A 26037-nucleotide genomic window follows, 5' to 3' on the forward strand; every position below is an offset into this window, starting at 1 on the left:
AGAGCCATTATGTTCACAAGATTCCTCTTCATTGTTTATCTAAAGTATTTCCATATAATTTCTCATTAGAGAAAATCTTGAAATGGTTTAGAAAGGCTATGGGATTATTTATAAGATAGAGTACAACTAGTGTAAAAACAAAGACAAGCTTAAAACAGAGTGAAGGCAATCCATTAATGTAGAAATGCCAGGTGGAATTTATGCCAAGGGGAGGCCAATATAAAAATATAAACTTGATACCTAAAATATGTCAGTGTTGGAGCCTGACATTTTGCAGAGGGGAGGTCATTTCAAGGTACCAGTATCACCATGGAGAAGATCCATTTCCCCATCATCACCAAGCAGAACTTTGCAGGCCACAGCATGGAGGACAGGACCTCACCCCAAAAGGTAGGTACTGAGGGGCTAATTTTGTAACTGGAGATTTCTTTAAGATAATCTGGTCCTGAGTTGTTTAGGAGTTTGCATACTAATATCCCTGTCTTGTATCCGACTTGGTAAAAAACTGGCAACCAGTACTGATCTTTTAGCTGAAGTGTAATATTAATTCACTATTATACACAGTCAGTAATCTGCCTACTTCATTCTGTGCAAATTGTGGCTTCTGGACTGCTTTATGCATAGACAGCATTACTATACTCACTCTAATAGAACTTTGTTCTCGCAAGGTGGAGAATAGAACAACTTCCTCAAGTAATGTAGAAATATAGGCAGATCCTAGATTTCTCCACACATGAAGATTTTTAGTAGAACTGTGTCTTAAAATTCCTTCCAGGAAGTATTCCTGTATCTAGTCTTTCTTTTTGTTTGATGTCTTCAGTCACTTTTCCTAAGTATAGAGATATGAATTCCTGGAAGCTTGTACAAGACAGCTGACAACTAGTTCAGCATTGTTTACAATTTTTACTTGAGACCTTCTAAATTCAAAGTATGTGCTGTTCTACTGGGCTGTGTTTTTCCTCAAAGTTCTGGGGCAAGTTGTAAAGAAACACATCTTTTTAACATCTACATGAAACTGCTGGGTGACATTACCTACTGGTTTGGGGTTTGGTATAATCAGTACACTGATGATAGCCAATTATATCTTTCAACCCTGGGCCAGCCAAATGAGGCTGTCAAAGTTCTGTCCCAGTGCCTGGAATCTGTGCAGATTTGGATGGGGAGGAACCATCTCTGACTCAATCCTACCACGACCGAGTGGCTGTGAGTGTTTGGGCTGCCCGGAGGTGACATTTTCCCATTCACGGGTGATGTGCAATTTGGGGGTCTTCCTAGACTCACAGCTCCTGCTTGATTGAGCAGGTGGCAGCTGTGGCCAGGAAGACCTTTGCACAACTTCCTCTGGTAAGCCAGTTGCACCTTTCCTAGATTGGGGGGCCCTTCAGACAGTCACTCATGCTCTGGTCATGGCTTGTCTACTGCAATACACTCTACACAGGGCTGCCCTTGAAGACCACCCATAATGCAGCAGCACAGGCAATGATGGGCATGCCTTCGTATGCCTGTGTAACACCTCTGCTTCATAAGCTTGCAACCTTTGATGAGGTTGATTGAAACCCCCGTTAGATTGTGGAAGTTGTTTTTCCTTTGTTCCCATCCAGTTTTGTCATTTTTGCTATCTTTACCCTTTATTTGCTGTCTTGTTGTTTCCTTGTTCTTAAACGTTTGTTTTTAAATATTGTTTTATTGTATTATTATAAGATGCAAGTAATACATTATATTATTTGGGCACTGTGATATTTGTACAGTATTAACCAGAGATTATTGACACTATGATGATTTAGGTAATTTACACCTTTAAATGTTTTTAACAATTTGTAAACCGCCCAGAGTGGCTGTGAGTTGGGTGATATAAATTTAATAAATTATTATTTATTATTAAATAAGGAAACTTCTTCATATCCAGTGGGAACGCTGGTCCATCAAACTCAGTATTGCCCACGCTGACTGGCAGTGGCTTTCTAACTTAGCATTGGTGGCACTGACTGGCAAAGTTAGGAGTTTCTCCAGCTTCACTAGAATACGCCTGGACTATCTGCACACAGTATATGTGACCCTCCATTGAGTAATGGCTCTTGAAGATGCCATAATGCCACAAGCTAACCGTAGCTTTTCATTTTTTTTTAAGCAGCCAGGCTGACCAGACAGGAACAGTCTGCCCCAGCCCTTGGTGGTACACCAGAAGAAACACAAGGTGACTACTGCATTTATATATAGCTACATAAATGAGAAAACAGTGTTTCTTAGTTTTGAATATTCTTCCAATAGTCATATATATGAGTCAGAAGAAGGTTCAGTTTAAAGGGTCACAGCACTAATGCTTGGAATATAGTTGTACCTGCTGCTTTTGGAGCATTATTATTATTATTATTATTATTATTATTTGCTGCTGCTGCTGCTGCTGCTACTGATACTGCTGTTGTTGTTATTATTATTATTATTTTGTCCCCTGGCCACAAAAAATGGTATCTACTCCTGTTTTGCAGCCATGGGAGATTACAAGCCTCCTTTAAAAGGGACATTTAGCCTTTCTTATCAGTGATAATCTCTATATTACATTTTTAAAAAACTTTTCTGTGGTAACAGGGCAGCCTTCTCCAGAGAATGATAATACCATAAAGGACCTTCTCCCAGAGGATGCTGGCATTGATCATCAAACAGTCCACCAACTCATTACTGTGCTGATGAAGTTTATGGCAAAGGATGAGAGTAGTGCAGAATCAGATATCAGCAGTGCTAAAGCCTTCAATACAGTCAAGCGCCATTTATATGTCTTGCTGGGCTACGATCAACAGGAAGGGTGCTTCATGATTGCACCTCAGAAGATGCGTCTTTCAACCTGCTTTAATGCTTTTATTGCAGGAATTGCACAAGTGAGTTAACTTTATGCTTTTTGCATTTGGTACAACCTGTCAAGTTATCCCTCATGGTCTGGCTGGCAGCTCTATTGCACCTCCTGAAAATGAAATTTATAGCCATAATCAGAAGAATTCAATAGTACATGGGGCATTTTTTTCTAAGAAAAGGAAAAAAGGCACTGCTATGTGCACTTTTTCTAAAAAGTCCTAATCTCTCATTTATGTACGTACATACTTATGTACATCTAGAGTTCTGTGCAAACATTTAGGCACATAAGGTCAAATTATATATTTTAATGGGTCTCTAAGTGAACAGAAATTGATACAATTTCCACACATGAAAAGACATCTTTTTGCAAATTTGAATGAATGGAACTTTTTTATGTATGAGCAATTGTTTACAGATTAAAAAAAAGAAAAAAGTCAATATGGTAAATTCACAAAGTTTGAACACCCAATGGATGCAGGTTTATTTTCCTTTACCGTAAAGTTCTTCATAAGGCTCAGAAAGCGTATTATCTAATGAGGCTTGCAATAAGCCAGGAGAAGACAGTTCTATAGGTGAACAAATACTTTGATCCTTCTGAACTTTCAGGTTGTGATTGGACAGATTATAGTCTACTTTCAGTAACCATGGGCTCCTCCCAGCAATTGACTCAGCATTTGAAAACATAGATATGTTACTCATACTAAGCAGGGGGAAGCTATACAAAAAAAATCTCTAAATGCTTCTAGCTCTCAATTTCAACTATGGCAAACATTATTAAGATATGGAACTTAATTAAACACAGAACTGTTAAAGTCAAGGCAAGATCTGGAAGACAAATATCTGCTAGAATTCCCTGAAAACTCATCAGATAAGCAAAACAGAACTGGCAGTTCACTGCCAACAACCTGATGAAAAGTTTCAGCTGACACTGGAGGAATTGTCCAAAGAGCCGACTGTAGTGTTATTCATACAATGATCTGCATGGAAGAGTTGTCAGAAGGAAACCTTTCCTCTGATCCCATCACAAAAGTCATCATCTAAATTATGCAGTAGAAAACCTTGATAAGCCTGAATCATTTTGGCAAGAATACCTTGCCAACAGTTAGCTACTGGGGTGGCTCTATTATGTTTTGGGGTTGCGTGGCAGCCAGTGGCATGTAATTCCACCATTAAATCCAATTCATACATGTTAAGTAGTAATCTCTTTAATGATAATGAAATGTGCAATACAGAGAAAATGTTGCCAACATTTTCCGTGCTTTCCCCAAGTTAAAACAGTCCAATGACTTCCACCCCTTCCCCTTCTTCAGTATGCAGCCCCCTTTTTGTGCCAGTCTGTTCAGTTCTGCGTAGATGTCTCTGCCGGCTGACCTTGGATGCCAGAGATAGTCCAAACAAGATGCTTTCACACTCTTGGCTTGTCCCCCCTCCCATTTCTACTGACTCGCAAGTTTCAACCCGGGTTGATTCCATTCATGCATGTGAGTCGGGTCAGATGTTCTGGGAACGTTTGATCTGGGAACATGACATGGCAGAGGAAATACTGTGAGGGTGGAAAGAAGAATCGTTTAAATTACCTAGCTTCTTCTAGAAGCTAAATGCCCATAGAGTCAATTAGGAAATTGAAATTTAAAAGCGGTTGGATATTTCAGCAAGACAACAGTCTGTAATATATCTCCAAATTAAGCTTGAAATACTTACAGAAAAGAAAGATAATGGCCTGGAATGACCTTCACAGTCTCCAGGCATGAATGTGTCTAAAAACCTGAGGGGAGATCTCAAACATGTAGTGCATGCAGGGAGACCTAAAATATTTCTGAAGTAGAAAAGTTCTGTAAGGACGTTTGGGGGAAAATCCTGAAACAAGAATAAAGAGACTCATAGCTGGCTGTAGAAAATGTTTGGAAGCTATTATTTCTGCCAAAGGAGATGTAGTGCCTGGAAGGATGTCCAGGTGCACCTTCCATGTTCCCTTTTTTTTCTTATTTTGAATTTATTACATTCAAACATGTTTAAACATTTTTAGAATCAATTAGAACTTTCCTTTTCTCCTGCAATCTTCTGTTTCCCTTGAAAATTCCAGCAAGTTGTGGTATCTGTATTTTTATCAGTTGCCTTTCTAAAGTTGTGTAACAACAACAACAACAAAAATGTCTAGAACAATGTGAAATGTAGTTCTGAGGGCTGCAAATGGTATCTGAAAAAATCACCTTCTTCTTTTGATAGAACTTGGGCAACTCTTGATTCCAGCTACTTAAAAAAATGCTATTCAGCAGCTTTTCTGCAGCAGTGTTAATAGCAGATAGCCAGGGTTAGGAATAACACGATCTGAAGATGCATAATATAGTTGTACTATTTCTTCTGTAGGAGAATTTTAAGAAGTTCCAGTATGAAATAGAGTTGGAACTACAGATATCCTTGGTTAACCATTCTTCAGCGACTGCTACTTATACCTGGTCCTCAAAGTTATGGCTGTTGCAACACCCTCACGGTCATGTGATCGAAATTCGGGCCCTTAGCAGCCTACCTGCACTTATGGACACTTCAACTCTTCCCACCTGTCTATCTCCCCTCCCCATCTCTGCACTTTTGGCTGTCCTGCACAGCAGCACTCCTCAGCAGTGGTGGCAGTGCCAATAGCACTTGGACCAAAGTAGAGGCCCAGGGGCAGCAGCAGCTGGCTGAGACTGCTGAAGGCCCCAGGCCTCTACTTCAGCCCCAGCATCACCAGTGCTACCACTACTGCTGAGGAATGCAGGGCAGCGAAAAGGGCAGAGATGCGGGGTGGGTGGGATAGGCAGGTGGGGAGAGTTGAAGAGGAGGCAGTCCCTTACCCTACCAAGGCTCGGGGCTGGGAGGGACAAAATGGAAATGGCTTGGATCAGCGTGGGTCCTTGCCTAATAACCAGTGGGTTCAGTTAACAATGGCAATGGGGACTGCTGGGATTTCTATAGCTAGGCAATGAGATCACATGACATTGCACCACATCGCTTAGCGACAGAAATTCTGGTCCCAATTATTGTTGTTAACTGAGGACTACCTGTACTAACAAAATGTGATTCCATTGGTTGGGCATCATTTAGGATAATGGTTTCCTGTCTTATTACATGTGTTAATTAACTTAATAAGTAACTGTTTGTAAGCCTCTCAAAGTCATATATATGGGATGGGTGGGTATATAAATTTGAAAAATAAATAAATAGTGTTTGGATAACTAGATTAGCACCAGTTTCTGCTACTGTAGATATTCACTATGCTGATACCTTTTGCATTTACTTGCCTTGGGATTTCAGTTTCCATATACATTTTTCCACTTTGTGTGTGTGTGTGTGTGTGCACGCACGCATGTATATATATGACCAAATGGGGATAACACTTCATGGAGGCTAGTTCACATATAGACATGTAAACTAATTGTCATCTTTACTCAACCATTTACAAGCACTAGTACATCTCACAGCAAGATGCAGTTACTAAATTCTACACACTTTTTGAAATCTCTGGGACCCTTCCCTTAAGGAATGTCATCTTTAGGGACCATGGGAATGAGTATCCTCAGTCATGGCCATTCTTTCCTGGAACAGCATTTCTCCAGAGATCAAAGTGGTTTCTACTATAGGTTTTTTTTTTTTTTAAGAAAGGCATTTAAATCTGGTTCCAAAGAGCCTTGGAAGTAGATGTGTGATAAAAGAGACCCTCCTGATTTAGAAACTGTGAGCTGTTCCTTAGGTATAGTTTTTTTTGTGTTGTCATTGTTTTTGCCACATTTTAATGTTATATTATTTTGTAACTTTTCCTGATCCCCTAAAGATCCAGGTTGCTCATAGCACATGAACAAAGATGGGAAGGTGAAATATGAAGGCTTGTTAGGAGAAGAAATATTTATGTTCCCTTGACAGTGGGGTCAGGGACTGATGCCTTATGCATTTTCATTTGTAATTTGTTATTACTTCATTAATTTTTCATTTTGTTAATTTTTAGATGATATATTAGTAATACCAATATATGAGTAATACTAATACACCATGTATGAGTTGGGCAGCCATATAAATTAAATAAATAAATAAATACTCCAAACATTCTCTTAATGCAAGCTGTTGTAGGGGCCAATCCATTAAGCTGTGAGTATGGCTGAATTGCAACTACAGTTGGCTGTTTGTAGAATGCTCCTAACAATCCTTGCAAAGGATGCCTACATGCCAAGGAGAGTGTGGTTAAGACCAAGACAGAAGGATATTCCCAAGATAGATGCAGTGCTCTGTGCTTACTTTAATTCTGAAATGTTTCATTCAAGGAATTCGGTTTCTCAGATATTTCTTTTTCATTATTACTATTGTAACAGAATATTCTTGAAAGGAATGTTCTAGTGGTAAGAACTGATACACTATATAATAATCAAATTATTGTTTTGGATGCTAAACCAGCAGATGGTGTTGTTGTATATCTTTCCTTGAAAGAGACTATCACTGTGACTGGGTAGCATTTGGCAAAATGATACAGTGTTAAGCTCTAGCGGGAATAAATTAATTATCAGGCTGAAGGTAAAGAACTTGTAGCCCACTAGATGTTGCTGAACTACAGTCTGCAGCAGCCGTGGTCACATTGGATAGTAGTGTGGGGTGCTAGGAGTTATAATTCAGCAATATATGCAGTGCCCTGTGTTCCCCATTTCTGCTCAGGCCAAGGCAAATTACCCAGGGATTTGCCAGAAAGATTCCCAATGTAAGAACACAACTTGAGATATTTGCAATACTTACAGAAAAGAAAGATAAATATAAGATAGATATAAGGTATCAGCTTAAGATATTTATTTATGTTGGTATTTAAAGTGTCCTGATGTATATGGAAGTGCAGACTACGCAGGGAATTACATGTTTATGTTCGTTCATAAATCTCCTTCAGAATGAAGGACTGAATGTAAGTCAGGAGAGCTAGAATACATGTTTATGATCAGGAATTTGAGGCTACCCTATTTGTTTCCACTATCCTTTTCACACATTTTATGAGCACTGAATAGCTAAGTGAAAAGTTATAGTATAATATCTTGAAAACCAGAGCTATCGTTGTTCATCTGTTTGGCTTTACAGCTTTTGTTTTATTCTTCCACACCATTTGGGGGTGGTGGAGGACATTTTTTCACTCTTATTCAACTTTGCTAGAACATGTATCTTGTAAAGTGGCAGGCATGGTGGTGGTCTCTGGCAATTAAAAATGACTCTTTCAATAGTATGGTATGGTGGTATAGTATGGTATAGATGGTATGCATCTACAAATGGTCACTTATGTGGACACATTCTTTTGCAGGCATATAGTTTTAATTCATGAAAAGGTGCTTGCTAATCATAGTGAGCATTGGTTTATATTTTGTCAAGCAATGGGAATGGGACATTTTTGCTTACAGGGAACTCTGAAGTTCAAATTGACAGTGTTATGGAAGATGACTCCTCACTCTGATGCAGTGGAAGTGGCTAACAAAAACGGCTAACCATCTTTTATTATAACTTCCAGCTGATCATAAGAATGCAAATTTTAATTTCCATTCACATTCAGCAGCACCGATTACTATTAACTCCTATCAATCAAGATGCATACAACTTTATTGTACTGAATGTGCTGTTTAATACAGCTAAGGGAGCATAGGTTTGCCTAAAATTTTACTTGACTGAGGCACTGTATTTAACCTTGTAGGTTTATTTCTTCAATCACTGCTAAGATTTTATAGAAAATTTATTGATGTGAGCCTTCAAATAGGGTTTTTTCCTTTTTAAAGCATGCTCTAAATTCTAATCTAATGTTAATTTTAGGTGATGGATTACAACATTAACCTAGGGAAGCACCTTCTTCCTTTGGTGGCTCAGGTGCTGAAGTACTGCACGTGCCCTCAGCTTAGACATTACTTCCAGCAGCCCCCCCGCTGTTCCCTCTGGTCCCTTAAGCCTCACATTCGACAGATGTGGCTGAAGGCCCTGCTTGTCATCCTATATAAGGTAAGGGCTTCCCTTATTTCTTTCAGTTATAACAAATCCAGGCATCAACAGAACCTCAGTATAGTTGCTTTGTGAGGTCAGTTATAGTTTTATACCAGGGGTGGGTTATACCAACCTTTTCTTGACCTTGACCATATGTTGGTTTTGGCTTCAGAAGGCATGGCCTTTGATTTAGGAAAACACTGAAGTGTGGGGCTAATGTTTTTGGCTCTTTTTTAAAAAAATGGAAAGGATTTTAAGAGACAAAGTGGGTTCCTTAAACTTGTAGAGGTATACAGTACCCACTGTGCATTTTAAGTCATTCCCAAATGTTGAGAATTGGGTTTGCAGATGATTCTGTTCTTTTACTGCTTCAAACTTATAGATATTTTTTTTTGAGGAATTTGGCTCTGCCAGCTCTACCAGGGACTGTAAATGGGATGCTTCTGGGGTCACCTGTGAGCCCTGGATTGCTTATCATTGAGATAGATAGATAGATAGATAGATAGATAGATAGATAGATAGATAGATAGATAGATAGATAGATAGATAGATCAGACACTACTTTTAAAAGCAAAAGTAATTTAAAAGTTATCTTACCATTCCCTCATCCCAGTAATGTACCAACATGATTTCATACTTACAACTGTTGATCAGAATTGTTCCTGCTCCAGATTATGAAGTGATAAAAGAATAAATAAAAGTAGCAGACTTTGAAAATAAATTAAAATATTATAGATGAAACCGACCACAATATTTAAAAAAGATCTTCCTTCCTTCCCTCCCTCCCTCCCTCCTTCCACAGTATCCCTACAGAGATTGTGATATCAGTAAAATTGTGTTGAATCTCGTCCATATAACCATCAACACATTAAATGCCCAGTATCACAGCTGCAAGCCTCATGCCACAGCAGGTCCTTTGTATAGTGACAACAGCAATGCAAGCCGGTACAGTGAGAAAGAAAAAGGTATTACATCATATTATCCTTACCAAATGTTATGAAGGAATTTTTCATTTTCATCCTTTAGTTTACCTGCAGTTTTTAGATTTTTTTTTTTTTGCTGCATATGCATTCCATAGAATATAATAAATAAAAGCCTCAAAAGCTTATTTCATACATGCAAGAGAACAGAATGGAAACTGGCTTTCTTCATATAACCCTGTAAATGAATAACCCTGTTTTTCAAGCATTTCTAATCTTATGAAAATAATCTGTGATATAGTTATATTGCATGAGTTCTCAGGGTTGTGAGAAGGCATAACTGGAGTCAGCCTACTCCTATAATTGCACTCTTTTTATGCACAGTCATTAGAACAGTGGTTGGTGATTTAGTTAATGTAGTTTGGTGTAGTGGTTAAGGCACTGGGCTAGAAACTGGGAGACCATGGGTTCTAGTCCCACCTTAGGCACAAAGCCAGCTGGGTGACCTTGGGCCAGTCACTCACTCTCAGCCCTAGGAAGAAGGCAATGGCAAACCACTTCCAAAAAACTTTGCCCAGAAAACTGCAGGGACTTGTCCAGGCAGTCTCTGAGAATAGACAGATTGGACAGATTAAAAAAAAATCCACTTTTCATTTTTAGAAATATATTAATGGCCAAAATCTCATGAGATTGTCACTCTTATTCATTTTTTGTGATTTTACTCCCAAGTTTTGCACAATCTTGTCTCTGGGAACACTATAATTTCATACAATCACATATTTTTTTCAGGAGAATTTTGAAAAGTAGTTTTATTTTTAAACTTGATATTACAGACTAATCTAGTGAGGTCCTTGATGCTCTCTGAGCTTGGTTGTTTGCTTGCAGACATTTCATTACCCAACTAGGTAACATCATCAGTGCTAGTGAGTGTGGGGCTTGCTCCCTGTTTATATGTAGTAGCTTTCATTACTGTATATGATTTCACTACAACCAAGCTCAGAGAGCTCCAAGGACTCCACAGTTCAGCCCTGAGATACATACAGTATATTCTCTTCTACTGGAGACTAATTAAGTGTTATTTTCAATAACATTTTCAAAAGATTTTCATGAGAGACTTTCCTAGGAGGACATGGACAAAAATGCAGAAATAAGTAATTGGGGTGGGGGAGCTCATCTGTCATTTTTTAAATCAGTCCCTTTTCTACTTTGCTGTAAGCTTATTTCATGACTGTGGTTTGGAAGAGGATGAGCAGGATATTTGTTCGTAGCTGAAGTCACACAAAATCATATACAATATTAGGATTACATTTAATAATACCTTGATCAACAATATCACTGAATGCATTGCTTTAGGTCTTCAGCAATCTGGGGAAAAGAAAAGTTCTGGAGTTATTGTGGTACTTGAGTTGAGACAACAGTAGTCCATGTGCAATCTGGAAGGCAGTTTTATATTTCCCAGCTGGATTGTTAGGCTGATTTGGTGGAATTGGGAATACATGATGCTGCCTTATTATGATGAACATGGGTCCTATTTTATTGAAGAAAGTTCTCTGTTGGAAGGTATCCTCTATTTGAAGGGCTTCTCAGTCCAAGTCCACTTTTTATACCTAAAAGTGCACTGGGTCTATATGACTTCCTATACTTACTAAGTCATTACTTTGAAAAGCCAGCAGGGTATATAGTATACCTTTCCAACATGGAGTCTTCCAGATGGCTCAAACTGTAATTCCTCTAATCTTGTAGCCAGCACTGCTAAGAATGACAAGTGTACTTTGATATATGAAGGACACTGGTTTTGGGGAAAGTTAGTACAGTTACATGAGATAATCTCAGATATGGAAAAATAAGGAAATTCTGTATAACTGATTCCTTATTTGGTCATGAAGACTACTGGATGACCTTGGCCCTATCATAATCATTCAACATAATTTTGTATTACATCATCTCTCAAGGAAACATTGCAAAGACAAAATAGGGGTGGAGGGATTGTTCCTCTCCTCTGATCTCTATTAAGGAAAGAGAGAATTACCTTAAGTAAGGCAGACATTTACCAAATACTGTTTCTGAAGTGTCAGAGTGCATTTCTATGAGATTTTAATAGGGTTTCAGAAGTGTTAGCTTCTAACAAAGAACAGATAACAACTTTTAATGAAAGAAACTCAAATATTTTAGGTTTAACTTTAATCTAACAGAGGATTAGTAACTCTAACTAGAAATGTCAAAATCACTGTATTTTCAATTAGTGGCAGTTTCATATAAATTGAATCCTAAGTTAATTTTATCAAATTTTTGCATGAATCTGCAATTAAATGAACAAAACAAAAATAAACATGTATATTCATATGCAATATTCCCTATTACTGCATAATATTTGCAACTATATGCATTGTTGTATGCAGTTTTCTCTTACAGCAGTACTGTAGCATGCAACTTTGTCTTATGGCTCCATTTTTGTATGCAGGTTATGAATTGGGAACTGCATTGCAAATTTCAAAGAAATGTGCAATCCAAATCATTGTTCTGTTCAAATCTGCATACCAATGCAAATTAAGTTTGCTTAATATGTGGAGCAAACAAAATTCTCTCCACACTTCTTCCTCTGTCTAAAATAATTTCAACAGTTATCTTAACAATCACACAGCTTTTTTTTTTTTCAAATGCTTAATCTCAGCTGACCCATAGTATGGTATGTATCCTCTTTACCATGCAGGAAGATGTCTGTTTTGTGTAATGCTGTTGTGATATACTAGCTTTAAGCTGTCTGAAAATAGCTGACCTTTTATTAGAATGGAAGGTTTGTGATACATCTGCCTACTTTTTCTCTTTCAAGCAGAGGAAGACAGTGTCTTTGATGAATCTGACATTCATGAAACACCCACTGGAACAGGCAATAAAGAATCACAAACCTTCTTTGCAAGGCTGAAAAGAATTGGAGGCAGCAAAATGGTGAAATATCAGCCAGTTGAGATGAATGCTCAAAGAAGTATGTATACCATTGGGGGGGGAAAGTTAGACACAAAGCTTGTGCATGGAAGGACTATGATTATTTCTTGGGCATGTTGGGAAATTGTGAATAGACTTTCCTTGAACTGGGATATGGTGAGCAAGCATATCAAAATCTTCATCCTAGAACCAGTGAGGCTTTGTGGGTTGTCTGCAGTCAGCCCCCTATTCAGTGCAGAAATTCCAGGGATAGACAGTACCCAATAAAGAACAGCATCAAGTTCTCAGAGAAGGACAATCTACCACCTTTATGGGCAATGGTTCCACTTTCCCGCTGCTCTTATCATAAAGTAGCTTCTTGTAGTGTTCAATGGAAACCAATCCTTTTGTAACAGAAGCACACGAGAATTAATTTTGTCTTTGGATCGATGAGTATTACACCCAAATATTGTTTTAACTGTTCTTCAGACCTTCCCCATCCACACTGGAGGAGGCATAGCCTGCACATAAGACTCTGACTCTTAACTCTGCTGTATGCCTGAAGAAGTCTGAACTTTTAAGGCCAATTCAGTCATAATCCCTTAGCCCGATGCATTTCAATTACAGTCTTTATCAGGGATATTGGGAAACGAAATGTGATAAAATTGCTACCTATAAAATACTAAGCTACAGCTTATTGTGTGGCTGTCAGCCCTGTAGGGTTGAATCAGTTATAATTTTGACTATCATAAACGTTATTTTTCTTTTATTCCTTTCAATATCTAGTCTGCTAAACAAAGTGAAATCTGCACTAGACTTTCTGTTTTACAATCTTCCCATAAAAGGAAATGTTATTAGAACTCTTACCATGAACTGAGGCCTGAATTACTAAATTTAAGAAAGGTGATAAGCTAGCCTAAGGGTCATTAATATTAATATAATCAACTGATATTATTAATAGTAATATTAGTGTGTTAATGTTGCCCTCTTGTTCTTTGTTAACCGATTTTATGTCTCATGAAATTCACCCTGGAGAATCTTTTATCAGTAAATCTTGAGCTAGGACTAGAACTATCTGCATCCACACAATACAGTCTTGAAGTTATAGACAGGAATTTTGTCTGAAATGCCAATATAGCTTAAATATGGAAATGCAGAATGACATTGAATGAAATAGTACCAGCTTTTTCTATTCTAGGTGAAATAGAACTTGCTGAATATAGAGAAACTGGCATATTGCAAGACAATATTCTGCGCTGTATGAGAGAAGAAAGCATTCAGAAAAAGAAACTGCGCTCTCTAAAACAAAAATCTCTTGACATAGGAAATGCAGACTCCCTGTTGTTTACATTAGATGAGCACCGTCGAAAATCATGCATAGACCGCTGTGACTTAGAGAAGCCACCTGCCGCTTCCACTTACACCACACAGAGGCAGAATGATTATGGACGACCACAGCAAAATTCTTCCACCAGAATAGAAGAACAGGATATAGGAGAGAAGGAAAATATCCCAGCCATCCCAGAGAGAAGTCAAACAAGGCGAAGACCTATCATACCAGAAGTCAGGTTAAACTGCATGGAACCCTATGAAGTGAATGTAGATTCCCCAGCTAAAACTTCTCCTTCAAAGGAGGACTTGGATCTCATAGATCTGTCCTCTGATTCAATGTCAGGGCCCGAAAAGCAATCTGTTGTTTCCAATTCAGATAGTGACTCCTTGGTTTTTGAGCCACTTCCTCCTCTTAGAATAGTGGAAAGTGATGAGGAAGAGACTGATATCACAAGTCGGCTGCATGATGGTGACTCTGGGGTGACAGTCGCCTCCTCTCCATCAAGTCCTACCAGTGTTTCCATCCTCAGCCTCAGCATAACTCCACTTGTGCAGTTCAGCATTGAAGATTGCTCCAAAGCCATAACCCCTTGTGAAATAAGTCATCTGGTATCATTTGCACAAGACAAAACTCCCTCAACTACTCCTGAAAGTCAAAAGGATGTTGATGAGCTAGCTAAGCCAGAAGATGTTCAAGGGATACCTCCTGGCAGCCCCCTGACACTAAAGCAAAAACGGGATATGCTGCAAAAATCATTTGCTCTCACAGAGATGTCCATTGATGATAACTCTGAATTATGCATAGAAGAAATTAAGCCCATTGGACCCTTTCCGAGTTCAAATGAGAAAACTGTCTTCATTAAGGTCCCTGAGGACTCTGATAGCCAAGCTGAAAGTCAAAAGCCTGATGCCAGTGCAGAATCTGATACAGAACAAAGTACAGAACAAAAGCAAGAGGAGGAAGCCGAAGAGTCGGAATTTAAGATCCAAATAGTTCCTAGACAGAGGAAGCAGAGGAAGATTGCTGTGAGTGCCATCCAGAGAGAATACCTGGATATTTCCTTCAACATCTTAGATAAGCTGGGAGAACAGAAAGAAACAGGTGAGCAAAACCAGTTGCTTATGCATTTGGATATGATCTGATCTTCACCCAACTTTTTAAAGGAATAAGAGCATAGCAAAATTGGTTGACTGTAAAATAGTAGGGAAAAATAGAAAACCTTGAATTTGAGTAAAATTCACAATAAGGTCCCTCCCCACTGAAGGTCAGCATTTCTGCCAGATCTCTTTCCAAACTAAACTAAACTAAACTAAACTAAACTAAACTAAACTAAACTAAACTAAACTAAACTAAACTAAACTAAACTAAACTAAACTAAACTAAACTAAACTAAACTAAACTAAAGACTTTATGAGAGAGAAAGGAAAGCTGGAAGATTAGTAAGGCATCATTTGTCTCTAGTGAGCTCTCCTTGCCATCAGCTAACCCCTCTCCTTTCTCAAAAGTAAAGGGTTTGTGAAGGGTGTGGAAAGGAGATGATTCATGGCAGGTTGTGCAGATTTTCCATTTGCCACTTTCCTGGTACTTGAAAATCCTTGAAAAAATCAAGGTTATTGTTTATTTCATATATATTCTGCAAGTCTTCCAGTGGAATAATGAACTGGAAGAGTAGCATGCTGGTGATCAGTATTAACCAAAGTAGATGATAATTGTTGATCAAATAAACCTACTTTATATTCTTTCCTTTTAATTTTAACAGTCTTAATCTTTAATTCAAGCAAATATTGTCATAGGATTTGAATTCTCTTCAATTCTTCTTTATCCCATTGCATAGATTTCTTCAAGGGTTTAACAAACCTCTTTTATAGCTCCAATAAGAAAACATTTTCCAGATCATTCTCTTGATTTTTGCTGTTGATTTCAATTCTTTCAATTCTTAAGCTTATATTTAATTTTTCTTTTGTTCACAGTTGAAGATAAAACTCACCTGATGACTTTTCAAACTTGCCCCAAAGTTCTCTAATAGCTTTAAGATTGTTAATAGGCAATTTTTGAAAGTGATTAGAAAGTGATGTTTATCCTTTAAAAGGCTCCACCATGGTTGTCAGCCATGGGTTGACATCCCTTTGTCTCCTGGCACTCAAACCCACAGAAAACTGCTGTCCTGCGGTCTCCTCATGAGGAGCAGCTATATGGAGCACACGTGAGCAATCTCCCATCCTCTCCTTATCCAGAGAGGTTTTAAGGAACTGGTCTACTCACTGGTTCCTTGGTCTTTGCAGTGGTCATCAGGTCCACTTTCATGGAAACGTCTTCAGTTTGCCATATCTCTCCCACAAGTCCCCCCTTATAGCAGCATTTTCTAACCTGCTGCCTTCTAGAGATGTAAGGAAAATATAACAGAGTGTTAAGAAATTTTTGCATATATGCATCATGGTGGCAACATACCCATTATGATGGTGAATTGCATGTTAAATATGAGTCCATAGGAAGGCAGGGTTTGTGTAATTCAGAGATCCCATGGAGGTGCAGTTTGCATCTATCCATTACCTTCTCTTATGGCCTGTGTTGGTGAAAAAGTGAGAGGACATTTTGTAAATCATAATTTCGCAATTGTCTTTATGGGGATGAATGGCAGTTGAACATTTATATGAGAGAAAGTAAAGTGGTATATTGAAAAAGATTTTCCAGTAGATGTATGCGTAAATCTAATTTCAGTGTGATACAAAGGAAGATAAATGTTTTTTTCCTCACAAAATATCTCATTTCTTCAAATTCCTATTTTCAGTGCCAAGATGGTAAAATGGCATGTCAGGAAGAAAAAAATGGAAAATTTGAAAGAGAAAGAGAGTTGATGAATAATTGTTCTCTGATTTCAAAAGCAAAAAAAAAAAAAGTCTGTGAGTTTCACCAATATTTCCTTTTGCAGATGTATCAGCTAAAGTACTTTCAACCTTAGAAATGCCAAGGGAGTCGTCTTCTGCTCCGACACTTGAAGCAGGTGTACCAGAGATAAGTAGCCACTCTTCCATGTCAAGTAAGTTCTCCCCTGACTTTGAGGAAAGAAACCAATTTTTACTGCATTTGTGCTTCTTAGTATGTTTTGCCATCTGGTGCATTACTTCTCTCCACTCATAAATGTTTATGTGTATTGTGTTAATTAACTCTAAAAGTACCAGAATGGTACTGTAATGGTATTATTACAGAATGGAATTGGCAATCTGTAATAATGAGGTTTATATTCATGTAACATTTAAGAGCTGAGGAGTCATTTTTATATTATTGTTCCCCATCTATCCTTTTATCAGAACACTGTCTTTAGATAAATACACTTTTCTTAAGTATTAATGTTCATGTATTGTGGGGTAGGATAGCTGTATTTCAATAATTACCTGATACACTGATGGCATACCTAATTATCCTCAGCTATATTCCTTCCTGATTCAGATGTAGATGCACTGAAGGTGCAGGAGGATCTAGGGGCAGCTCCTTTTAGGTCCTTCCTGATCCATGTCAGGGTCAGATACTCAGATTTCCATATGATCTCCCTCAATCTGATATATTTACAGACATTTTAAAAAGTAACTGATAGGAAAAAAAAATCTGAATAAAATATTTTGTGGAGAAAATAATTTAATCAGAAATCTGTGTGTACCTTATTGATCCACCTGGTTCTCAAATGCTAGTGAGATTTTTAAATAACTCTGCCCTCCCAACTCCAATATTTAAAATGGAACTTGTCCTTGACAATTCAGATAAATATAGTAACTCTCAAAACTAGTGCTCCCATGAGGAAGAAGGTGCCTGGAAGGGTTTGATTTTCATTATAAAAGCTAAGAAAGAAAATCAACCAATTTCCTCTGGTTTTTGGCAACCATTTAGGCCCCAGGCAAGATTGTCTGCTCTAAAGTTTTAATTGCTGTACTTTACTGAGAAATTCTGTGTTTGATAAACTGATTTTAAGCATAGTATTAGAGATGAAAGTTATGTTATTCTCTAATTTGATGTTGCAGAACATTTTTAAAATGAAAAATCTTGTATCAATTGGAATTGGAATTATGATCTGTTCCACAATTCAGCCACAGAATCAATCTCACATTTTAAAAGTGATTTGGAGTACTAAAGATTGAAGTAAAGGGCAACCCTTTATACAGAAATGTATTGTATAATATACTTATTGACATTCATCAATAAGACGCCATAAGAATCCAAAGGTTGTACTCACACTCTGGAGCAAATTTGGGGGACAGAAATGAAATTGCAGATCTATTCCATAATCAGCATCCCTTCTGCTGGTGAGAAGACATCATTGGATACAAACCCATTAGCTGAATGTGTGTAGAGATGTACAGCTACATCTACAAAATAGCTACAAAGCAACTTCTTGAGTAGAAAAAGTTCATTCTGAGGAAAAAGCTGGGTATAGATAATTATAAATAATAGCAAATGGACAATACTGAAAATCATGCAGATGTATCAATTTCTCACTTGCAGCTCAGTTCCGACAGATGAAAAGAGGTTCTTTGGGTGCACTGACCATGAACCAGTTAATGAAGAGGCAGCTGGAACATCAGTCTAGTGCTCCTCATAATATTAGCACGTGGGACACTGGTAAGTATTCCACAATGTAGAGAGTGAATGTGAGCAAATTTCTGTAGTGATGGGTCACGACAGTTTTGATGGGGACCACAGGATAAAGCATTACAGGAGAAGGGAGTGCATTAGTTTGGTTGGTCTGGTCCCCTCATCTGGTCCTGTAGCTCACTCAGATCTTGATTTTTCATGGGCAGAGTCTGCAGTGGTGATTGGAACATTTTGTGATGTTAGATTGGACCCCTTTTAGTCTATGGACTGTGAATAAGTGGACTATATAGTGGAATATATAGTGAGTTTTCTGCCACATGTGGGGTAGATCCATGCTCTATATGGCTCCTTTGGGGGGCACCTGACTAGTTTTATTGAGGAGGGGGGTCAACATTTCACAGACTCTGTGTGTGGGGTACTACCTGCAGTCTTGAAGGAGGCTCTGGTGTATTCCTTCCTCAAGAGGCCCTTACTGGGTCAGACTAATTTTGACAACTATTGTCCAATCTCCAACCTTCCCTTTCATGGAAAGGTTGCAGAGAACAAAGTGGAATGCCATCTACAAGGCCCCACGGAAGAAGATTATCTGGATCCTTTTCAGTCAGGATTCAGACTTGGGCATTGGACAGAAACAACATTGGCTGCATTAATGGATACCTTTGTCAAATGGAGTAGTGTGCCTTTTCTAGTCCTTCTCAACCACTCAGTGGCTTTCAGTATTATATTGATCACCGGTGAGACTGGAGATCGGAAACACTGTTCTTCAGTGGTTCTACTCTTTCCTGATTTCATTTAGGGGCTATACAGGAAAAGAGGTGAGCCCAGTGGCTGCTCATATGTGGAGTGCTGAAAGGTTTGGTACTCTTTCCTCTATTATTGAACATCTATGTGAAGTATCAAGGTCATCCATTGATACAGGTGCAGGTAAAATGGTACAGGGAAAGGTCATATCAGTCTGCTGAAGATACCCAGCTTTACTTCACCACTCTGGGCTGAGCTGGTGATGCTGTGGAAGTCTTATCTTGGTTTCAGGAGGCTGTCAAGGCCTGGACAGGACAAAACAAATTGAAGCTGAACTCAAGCAACATGGAGCTGCTATATGTAAATTGAAGTTCTCATCTAACTTCAATCTTGTCACTTGAGGGGGAAGCACAAGCCCTGAAGGATTAGCTGTGGTTTGGGGATCCTCCTGGATTCACAAGTGCTGCTAGATGGGCAGGTGGAGGCCGCAGTTAGTGGGTTCTTTCCCAGTTTTGGTTGGTGTGTCACTTGTGTGGACCTCAAAACAGCAACTCATGCTCTCATCACTGCACAATTAGATTATGGCAATGGACTCTAAATGGAGATGTCTCTGAAGACCACCCATAGGCTGCAATTGGTTCAAAATGCAATGGCCCACTTGCTGGCACATTTGAACTACCAGGAACACATAAACCTGTGGTCAAGGCCCTAATAAGCTTCTAAGTACAATTCAAAGTACTTGTATTGACCTATAAAGCTCTATGTGGATTGATGGCAAAGAATTTTCAGGCCCACCTTCTTCACCCAGAACTAGCTTGTTCAGTCACTAGTTTGAAATAGGTGGCTATACAAATTGAATCAATCAATCAGTCAGTCAATCATGGGAGAAGCTCTTGGGGATCATGCATTTCCATATAATTCCGTAATGATATTTCTCTGTCATGGCTCTGATATTATGTAGTGGCTTTTCTTTAGCTATCAGCTTTGCCCCTAATTCTGACAGCCTTCCAGAAATCATTAAAAACTGGATTGTTTTGGAGGGCCTTGGGCAACTGTGAATACATCTTCCTGATAAATGTTGATGTTTAATACTGAGATATTACTATGTTTTTGTGAGATAGGCGCCTTGTTGTGAATTGTAATATATTTGTGTTAGGATGTTACTGATTGGTGTTCATTAGTTTATTATCCTGGACATTTTCATATTTATACATATTGTGTCATGGATGTTTTAATTTTTGTTTATACATATTGTGTCATGGATGTCTTTAATTTTTATTATGGACACGCATGTGTGTGTGTTTATATGTGTATTTATTTTTCTGCTGTTCTTGTTCCATAGAGTAGCCAGTGGCTGCTTGTTGTGTGGAATTGGTATTATAAAAACTTCCAGTGTAGAGAAGAAACCTCACAATACCATGTCAGCAAGATAACTATCGTCATTTTGATAGAATAGCTATTTTTCTTTGTGAATGGCTAATTTATATATATTTTGTTTAAAACAGGAATGCACTTGGACTCTCCAGATATAATGAGGGCCATGGTGAATCAGTTCATAATTTTACTTGTCAATTAGATGCCTAGAGATGCTTGAAAGCATGACATAAATGGAATTATTTCCATTCTGTTGCTATTCCCAAATGAATAGTATGGTAGGCCAATTGTTTCAATGTAATATACAATCCTTATGACTGATAGCCATTGATAGCTTTATAAATTATTTTAATCCTTGAAAATCATTGCTACCTTTTATGGTAGCACATTCCACTGTTTAACAATATGCTATTAATACATACTTGAAATAGAGGAATATATCATTCTGACTCGGCTAGAGTATAGAGAAAATGCGCTAACTGGATATCAAGTTTTCCATATCCTCAAGAAAAATGAAATGAAGACATACTGGCTATAAAAATATGAAATCTGTACCTACTAATTACAGTATTCCTTTATTACATATTTTGACACTCTGTAAAAATACTAGTGTGTCCCACTTCACTGAAGATCCTACAGTTTGATTGATTCTGGCACATTAAGAGACCAGATGCTTCACTGCAGTTATCTGCCAAAAAATTCTGGGACTTCAGCAATAAAATGAAAGCACTAAGATAATTTCAGAGTTGAAATGTTTCCTATATCAAATCTTGATATCTAAGGCTCAGAAATGGATATTTAACTTACCAGTCATTTTGATAAGTTAACCATCTTCATACATGAATAGCAAAGTTATATGCAGAACTGTATTTATTATGAATATTTTTATTGCCTTTTTGCAATGTGATGTGGAATGAATTACATAAAAATAAATCAATGAGTGGCAGCAATTCTGCAGGCAGCAGAAAGCCCCTTTATGCATGCTTGCCATGAGGAGCTTTGCAAGAGGGCTTCTACTGGACATAATGAACAGGCAATCTATTAATTAGAACTGAAATATTGAGGATTCTTAAGAATATAGGAGGATCTATGTTGGATCAAACTAAAGGTCTATCTGGTCTATCATCCTGTTCCTACTGTAGCAAACAAGATGGCTGTAATCCTATGTGGAACTTACAAACAGGATGTGATGAAATAGCAATTTCATTTCCTCACAGATGGTATTGAGAGTCATACAGTACTACATCTTGTGATTGCAGATTCCATACATGCACTTTCTACATACTATGTATAATTTTGTACATTTCTATTATATGAACTATTACTTGCTCTCCGCTTTTTCCTAAGCTAAGTAATGATGGAACAGGGCCTTCAGTGAGGCTTTGGAGGGGATGTGATGATGGCAGTAATTGGTTTCTGAACGGTGTAGGAAACTGCTTTCCTCAACCTTGTGTCCTTGAGTATGTGTATTTTCCATAATTCTGTAGTCCAACACATCCCAAAGGCAGCGTGTTAGGAAAGGGTTTATAAAGTACTAATGATAGGGTGGCTAGGGATTTGGATTCTGTTACAGGCAACCTTTGATATTTGTAGAAAGTCTAAAAGCAAGCCCAAAAATCACCTTCAGAGGCCTACTCCAGTTGCCTTCCCATACTTAAATGTGTTGAGTGGCTACCTGAGAGTGATAGCCACCCTCACCTGACTCTGGAATACTTTCCTTAGCAGTATACACTTGCCCAATTTTTATCTTTTCTGCAATAGGCAAAGATATCCTTATTCTACCAAGCCTTTAAATAATATATTGCTGTTATTTTACTGTTTATTATATTGCTTCTTTTATACATTTAATAAATATATAAATTGAAATAATATTTCAATTATTTTAACTTACTGTTTTTAATTGTGTGATACACTTTTTATTATAAATCTCTTCAAGACTCTTTAAATGAACAGTAGTATACAAATCTTTTACAGAAATAAATAAGTCATTTTAAAAGTCCAGGAAAAAAAGAACACAGGAATAAAGGGTTGCTGATACCTAGGCATCATTTGAAAAACGTAATTCAGAAACTCCCCAGCCCTGTAACAAATTGGAGAGAAATTTCAAAGCATTTCCAAATGGTCATGCCTTAGATTCTACAAGAAATTTGATAGGTTTATAATAATCTGCATTTTTTTTCTCCCTTCAAATCAGTGTTGACTCCTGGTGACTGCCTTGAGTAGTCCCTGAGTTTTTTGGGCAAGATTTTTGGAAGTGGTTTGCCATTGCCTTTTTCCTAGGGCTGAAAGAGAGTGACTGGCCCAAAGTCACCCAGCAGGCTTTGTGCCTAAGGTAGGACTAGAACTCACTGTCTCCTGGATTCTAGCCTGGTGCCTTAATCACTAGACCAAACTGGCTCTGTTCAGTAAACTGAGATAGCACTGGGTTTTTTTTACTGGTGGTGGTGGTGGTGGGGAAGGGGTTGCTTAATTTTCTTGTTAGAATCAGCCTAGATTGCTAGATGGAGTCTTTAGCTATAATGTGGGCATTTGGTTTTGCCGGGCTCTACTGGACAGCTGAGGGAAAGCTATCATCTTCAGGCTCCATTGTAATCTTCAGAATGAGTATCATTTTACCCTACCTCATAAAGATATGGTGAGGATAAATCTGATTAAGCAATTAAAACACCTTTCCCCCTTAAAAAGTGATATAGAAGAAAACACTTCAATATAAGTCACTTAGCTTGCTTTTTGTAGGGGAAGCTATTTTTATATTTATTATAGGGAATCATCTTTCCATTTTGGTTATCTTTCTTCGCCTGTCATTTTTTCCCCAACTGACTTCAGTTCAGAAAAATTATTCTGTTTTGTTGAGATGACTTAATGGCCTCAGGCTTTTCTTTTTTCATACTTTATTCCAAACTTTTCTCTTTTTCTGCAATACAAAATAATTACCTATGTGTGTACTATGCCCTTATGATTAGACCCTTCATTCTTTTTTGTTGTTGTTGTTGGGCTTTTTCTTGTTACTCTTTGTGTGTTCCGTGCTTTGTGAACTAAAGTGCTCTCTAAACTCCTAAGTCAATAATTAATTTGTGATTAAAAAACAAACCTCTGCCTAGTTCATCACTACTGGAATTTGATATGAATAGTATAGTACCCAAACCCAAAGATCAAAGGCATTTTAGATCCATAATAATCAGATCTTTATATTTGACTGGGACTGTTGATATTTCTAATGTTCTTTCTTGTTTATATTTAAGAGCTTGCAAGTTAGAAAATTGATTCATCTTGGGAGGGGGGCCATAGCTTAACTGAAGAGCACATATATATTGAACCAAAAAAACAACAACACCCAAGATCAGACATCCAGCATATTCAACTAGAAGAATTAGGTAACAAGAAATGTGAAAATCTCTGTGCCAGAAATGCTGGAGATCCCGTGCCAGTCCATTTGAACAAGGTGGGCTGTATGGATGAGTATGACTTGGTGTAGGACAGTTTCCTGTGTTTCTAAACCTTTGTTCATTTTCTGGTTGGTTTATGGGAGCTGTGTCTTTTAACTGTTATATGTAGCTGGTGTGTTTATTATTGGAATGGCTCCATGGCCAATTCTTAGTGAAACCTAGCAGGGACTGAAGTTCTATGTTTATCCACAGAACAGATACAGCATGGGAAGAGGCCGTGCAATGTCTCAGTATGCTTAAACCCTGACCTGGAGGGACCACCACTAAGAATACGAGGTTAGTTCAGTATCTGTTCAACCCTGATTTTGCTGTCGAGATTTAACAATCAAGGTTCCTAGTTAACACGAACTGAAATTGTTGTATTTATTTATTTATTTATTTATCAAATTTGTCGCCAACCATCTCCTCCCACCAGAGGGACTCTGGGCGGTTTACAACAAAGTAATCAATGAAACAATATACAATATAATTAATATATAAAAATACGATATATAAAAATACAATTACAAGTAGACAATAAATATAAATAAAAATAAAATCCAAATGGCAGATGATCTAACTCAGTCCTTGTGTGCGACGAGCACTCTAGGGCACTAGCCATCCCCAAACATGACTACTCCCCTACCCGCCCCAGGCCAGGTGGCAGAGCCAGGTCTTCAAATTCCTCCAGAAGGCCAGGAGTGATGGGCCTAACCTCACCTCTGAGGGTAGGTTGTTCCAGAGGATGGGAGCTACTGCAGAGAAGGCCCGCCTTTTGGACCCCACCAAATGGAATTCTCTTACCAACGGGGTTTGCAACATGCCCTTTCTGCATGATCGGGTGGGACGGGTTGATGTAACAGGGAAGAGGTGGTCCCTCGGTTAGCCTGGCCCCATGCCATGTAGGGCTTTAAAGGTGATAACCAACACCTTGAATTGGACCCGGAAGCAAACCAGCACCCAGTGCAGCTCTCATAGTAGAGGTGTAATATGCACCCTTCAAAGATAGCCCACGTGGCTGCATTCTGGACCAGCTGTAGCTTCTGGATATGCTTCAAAGTTAGCCCCATGTAGAGCGCATTGCAATAGTCTATACAGGAAATGACTAGGGCATGAGTGACTGACCGGAGGGACTCCCGATCCAGGAAAGGACATAACTGGCACACAACACAGAGCTGCGCAAAGGCCCTACTGGCCATGGCTGCCACCTGCTCTTTGAACAGGAGCCATGAGTCCAGGAGGACCCCCAGATTACACACTGGGTCTGTCTGGTTCAGTGCAACCCCATCCAGAACCAAAGATGACAACGTCCCGGATATGGAATGGCCATTAACTCACAGCTACTCCATCTTCTCAGGGTTCAGCTGAAGCCTGTTGTTTCCCCTCCAGGCCTCTACATCCCCTGGGCACTGAGAGTGGGCGGTCACAGCATCACTTACCTCACCTGGGATGGAGATGTACAATTGATATCATCAGGGTATTGATTCTTTTTGAACTGAACCATTTATTTATTTTGCAAGGTTTTTATATCTGAACTGGAGGAACTTGGAAATTAAATCACAGTATTCTGAGAAATTATAATGATTGCTGACAAAATTTATTGTTTCTTTTTGAAAGAATAGGAAACTGACTTGAATTGTTTTCGTTCTCAAACACAAAGCTATTCTAACTTCTGTAATGGATCTTGAATAGTCTTTATTTCATTGTTCATTGGCATAAATGTGCAGAATATATACTCTTTTGAAATGGTTGCCTTTCCACCCCAGTTCTGTAAGCCACAGTCTTCATGCATTTACTATTCTCTGCCTGAATGTAGCAACTAGTCACATAATGTCTTGCCAAAAACAGTCAAATAGCCAGAGCAGTGTTGCAAAGAAATAGTTTGGGCAAGGCAAGGTATACATCAACGTGACTTTCAGAA

General features: G+C 38.4%; 1 protein-coding gene across 1 annotated transcript in view; it reads left to right on the top strand.

Annotated features, from left to right (window-relative positions):
• Nucleotides 1–26037, top strand: part of UNC79 (unc-79 homolog, NALCN channel complex subunit) — a 142632-nt gene that overhangs the window by 70761 nt on the left and 45834 nt on the right. Inside the window, exons 27-35 of the mRNA XM_063290266.1 lie at nucleotides 2129–2194; nucleotides 2587–2873; nucleotides 8653–8835; nucleotides 9620–9782; nucleotides 12568–12720; nucleotides 13858–15093; nucleotides 16922–17029; nucleotides 18487–18603; nucleotides 24330–24413. Coding sequence (XP_063146336.1) covers nucleotides 2129–2194; nucleotides 2587–2873; nucleotides 8653–8835; nucleotides 9620–9782; nucleotides 12568–12720; nucleotides 13858–15093; nucleotides 16922–17029; nucleotides 18487–18603; nucleotides 24330–24413 — 2397 coding nt within the window. The remainder of the gene's footprint in view (nucleotides 1–2128; nucleotides 2195–2586; nucleotides 2874–8652; nucleotides 8836–9619; nucleotides 9783–12567; nucleotides 12721–13857; nucleotides 15094–16921; nucleotides 17030–18486; nucleotides 18604–24329; nucleotides 24414–26037) is intronic.

This window comes from Candoia aspera, chromosome 1 (genome assembly GCF_035149785.1).
Source record: "Candoia aspera isolate rCanAsp1 chromosome 1, rCanAsp1.hap2, whole genome shotgun sequence".
Classification (NCBI taxonomy): Eukaryota; Metazoa; Chordata; class Lepidosauria; order Squamata; family Boidae; genus Candoia; species Candoia aspera.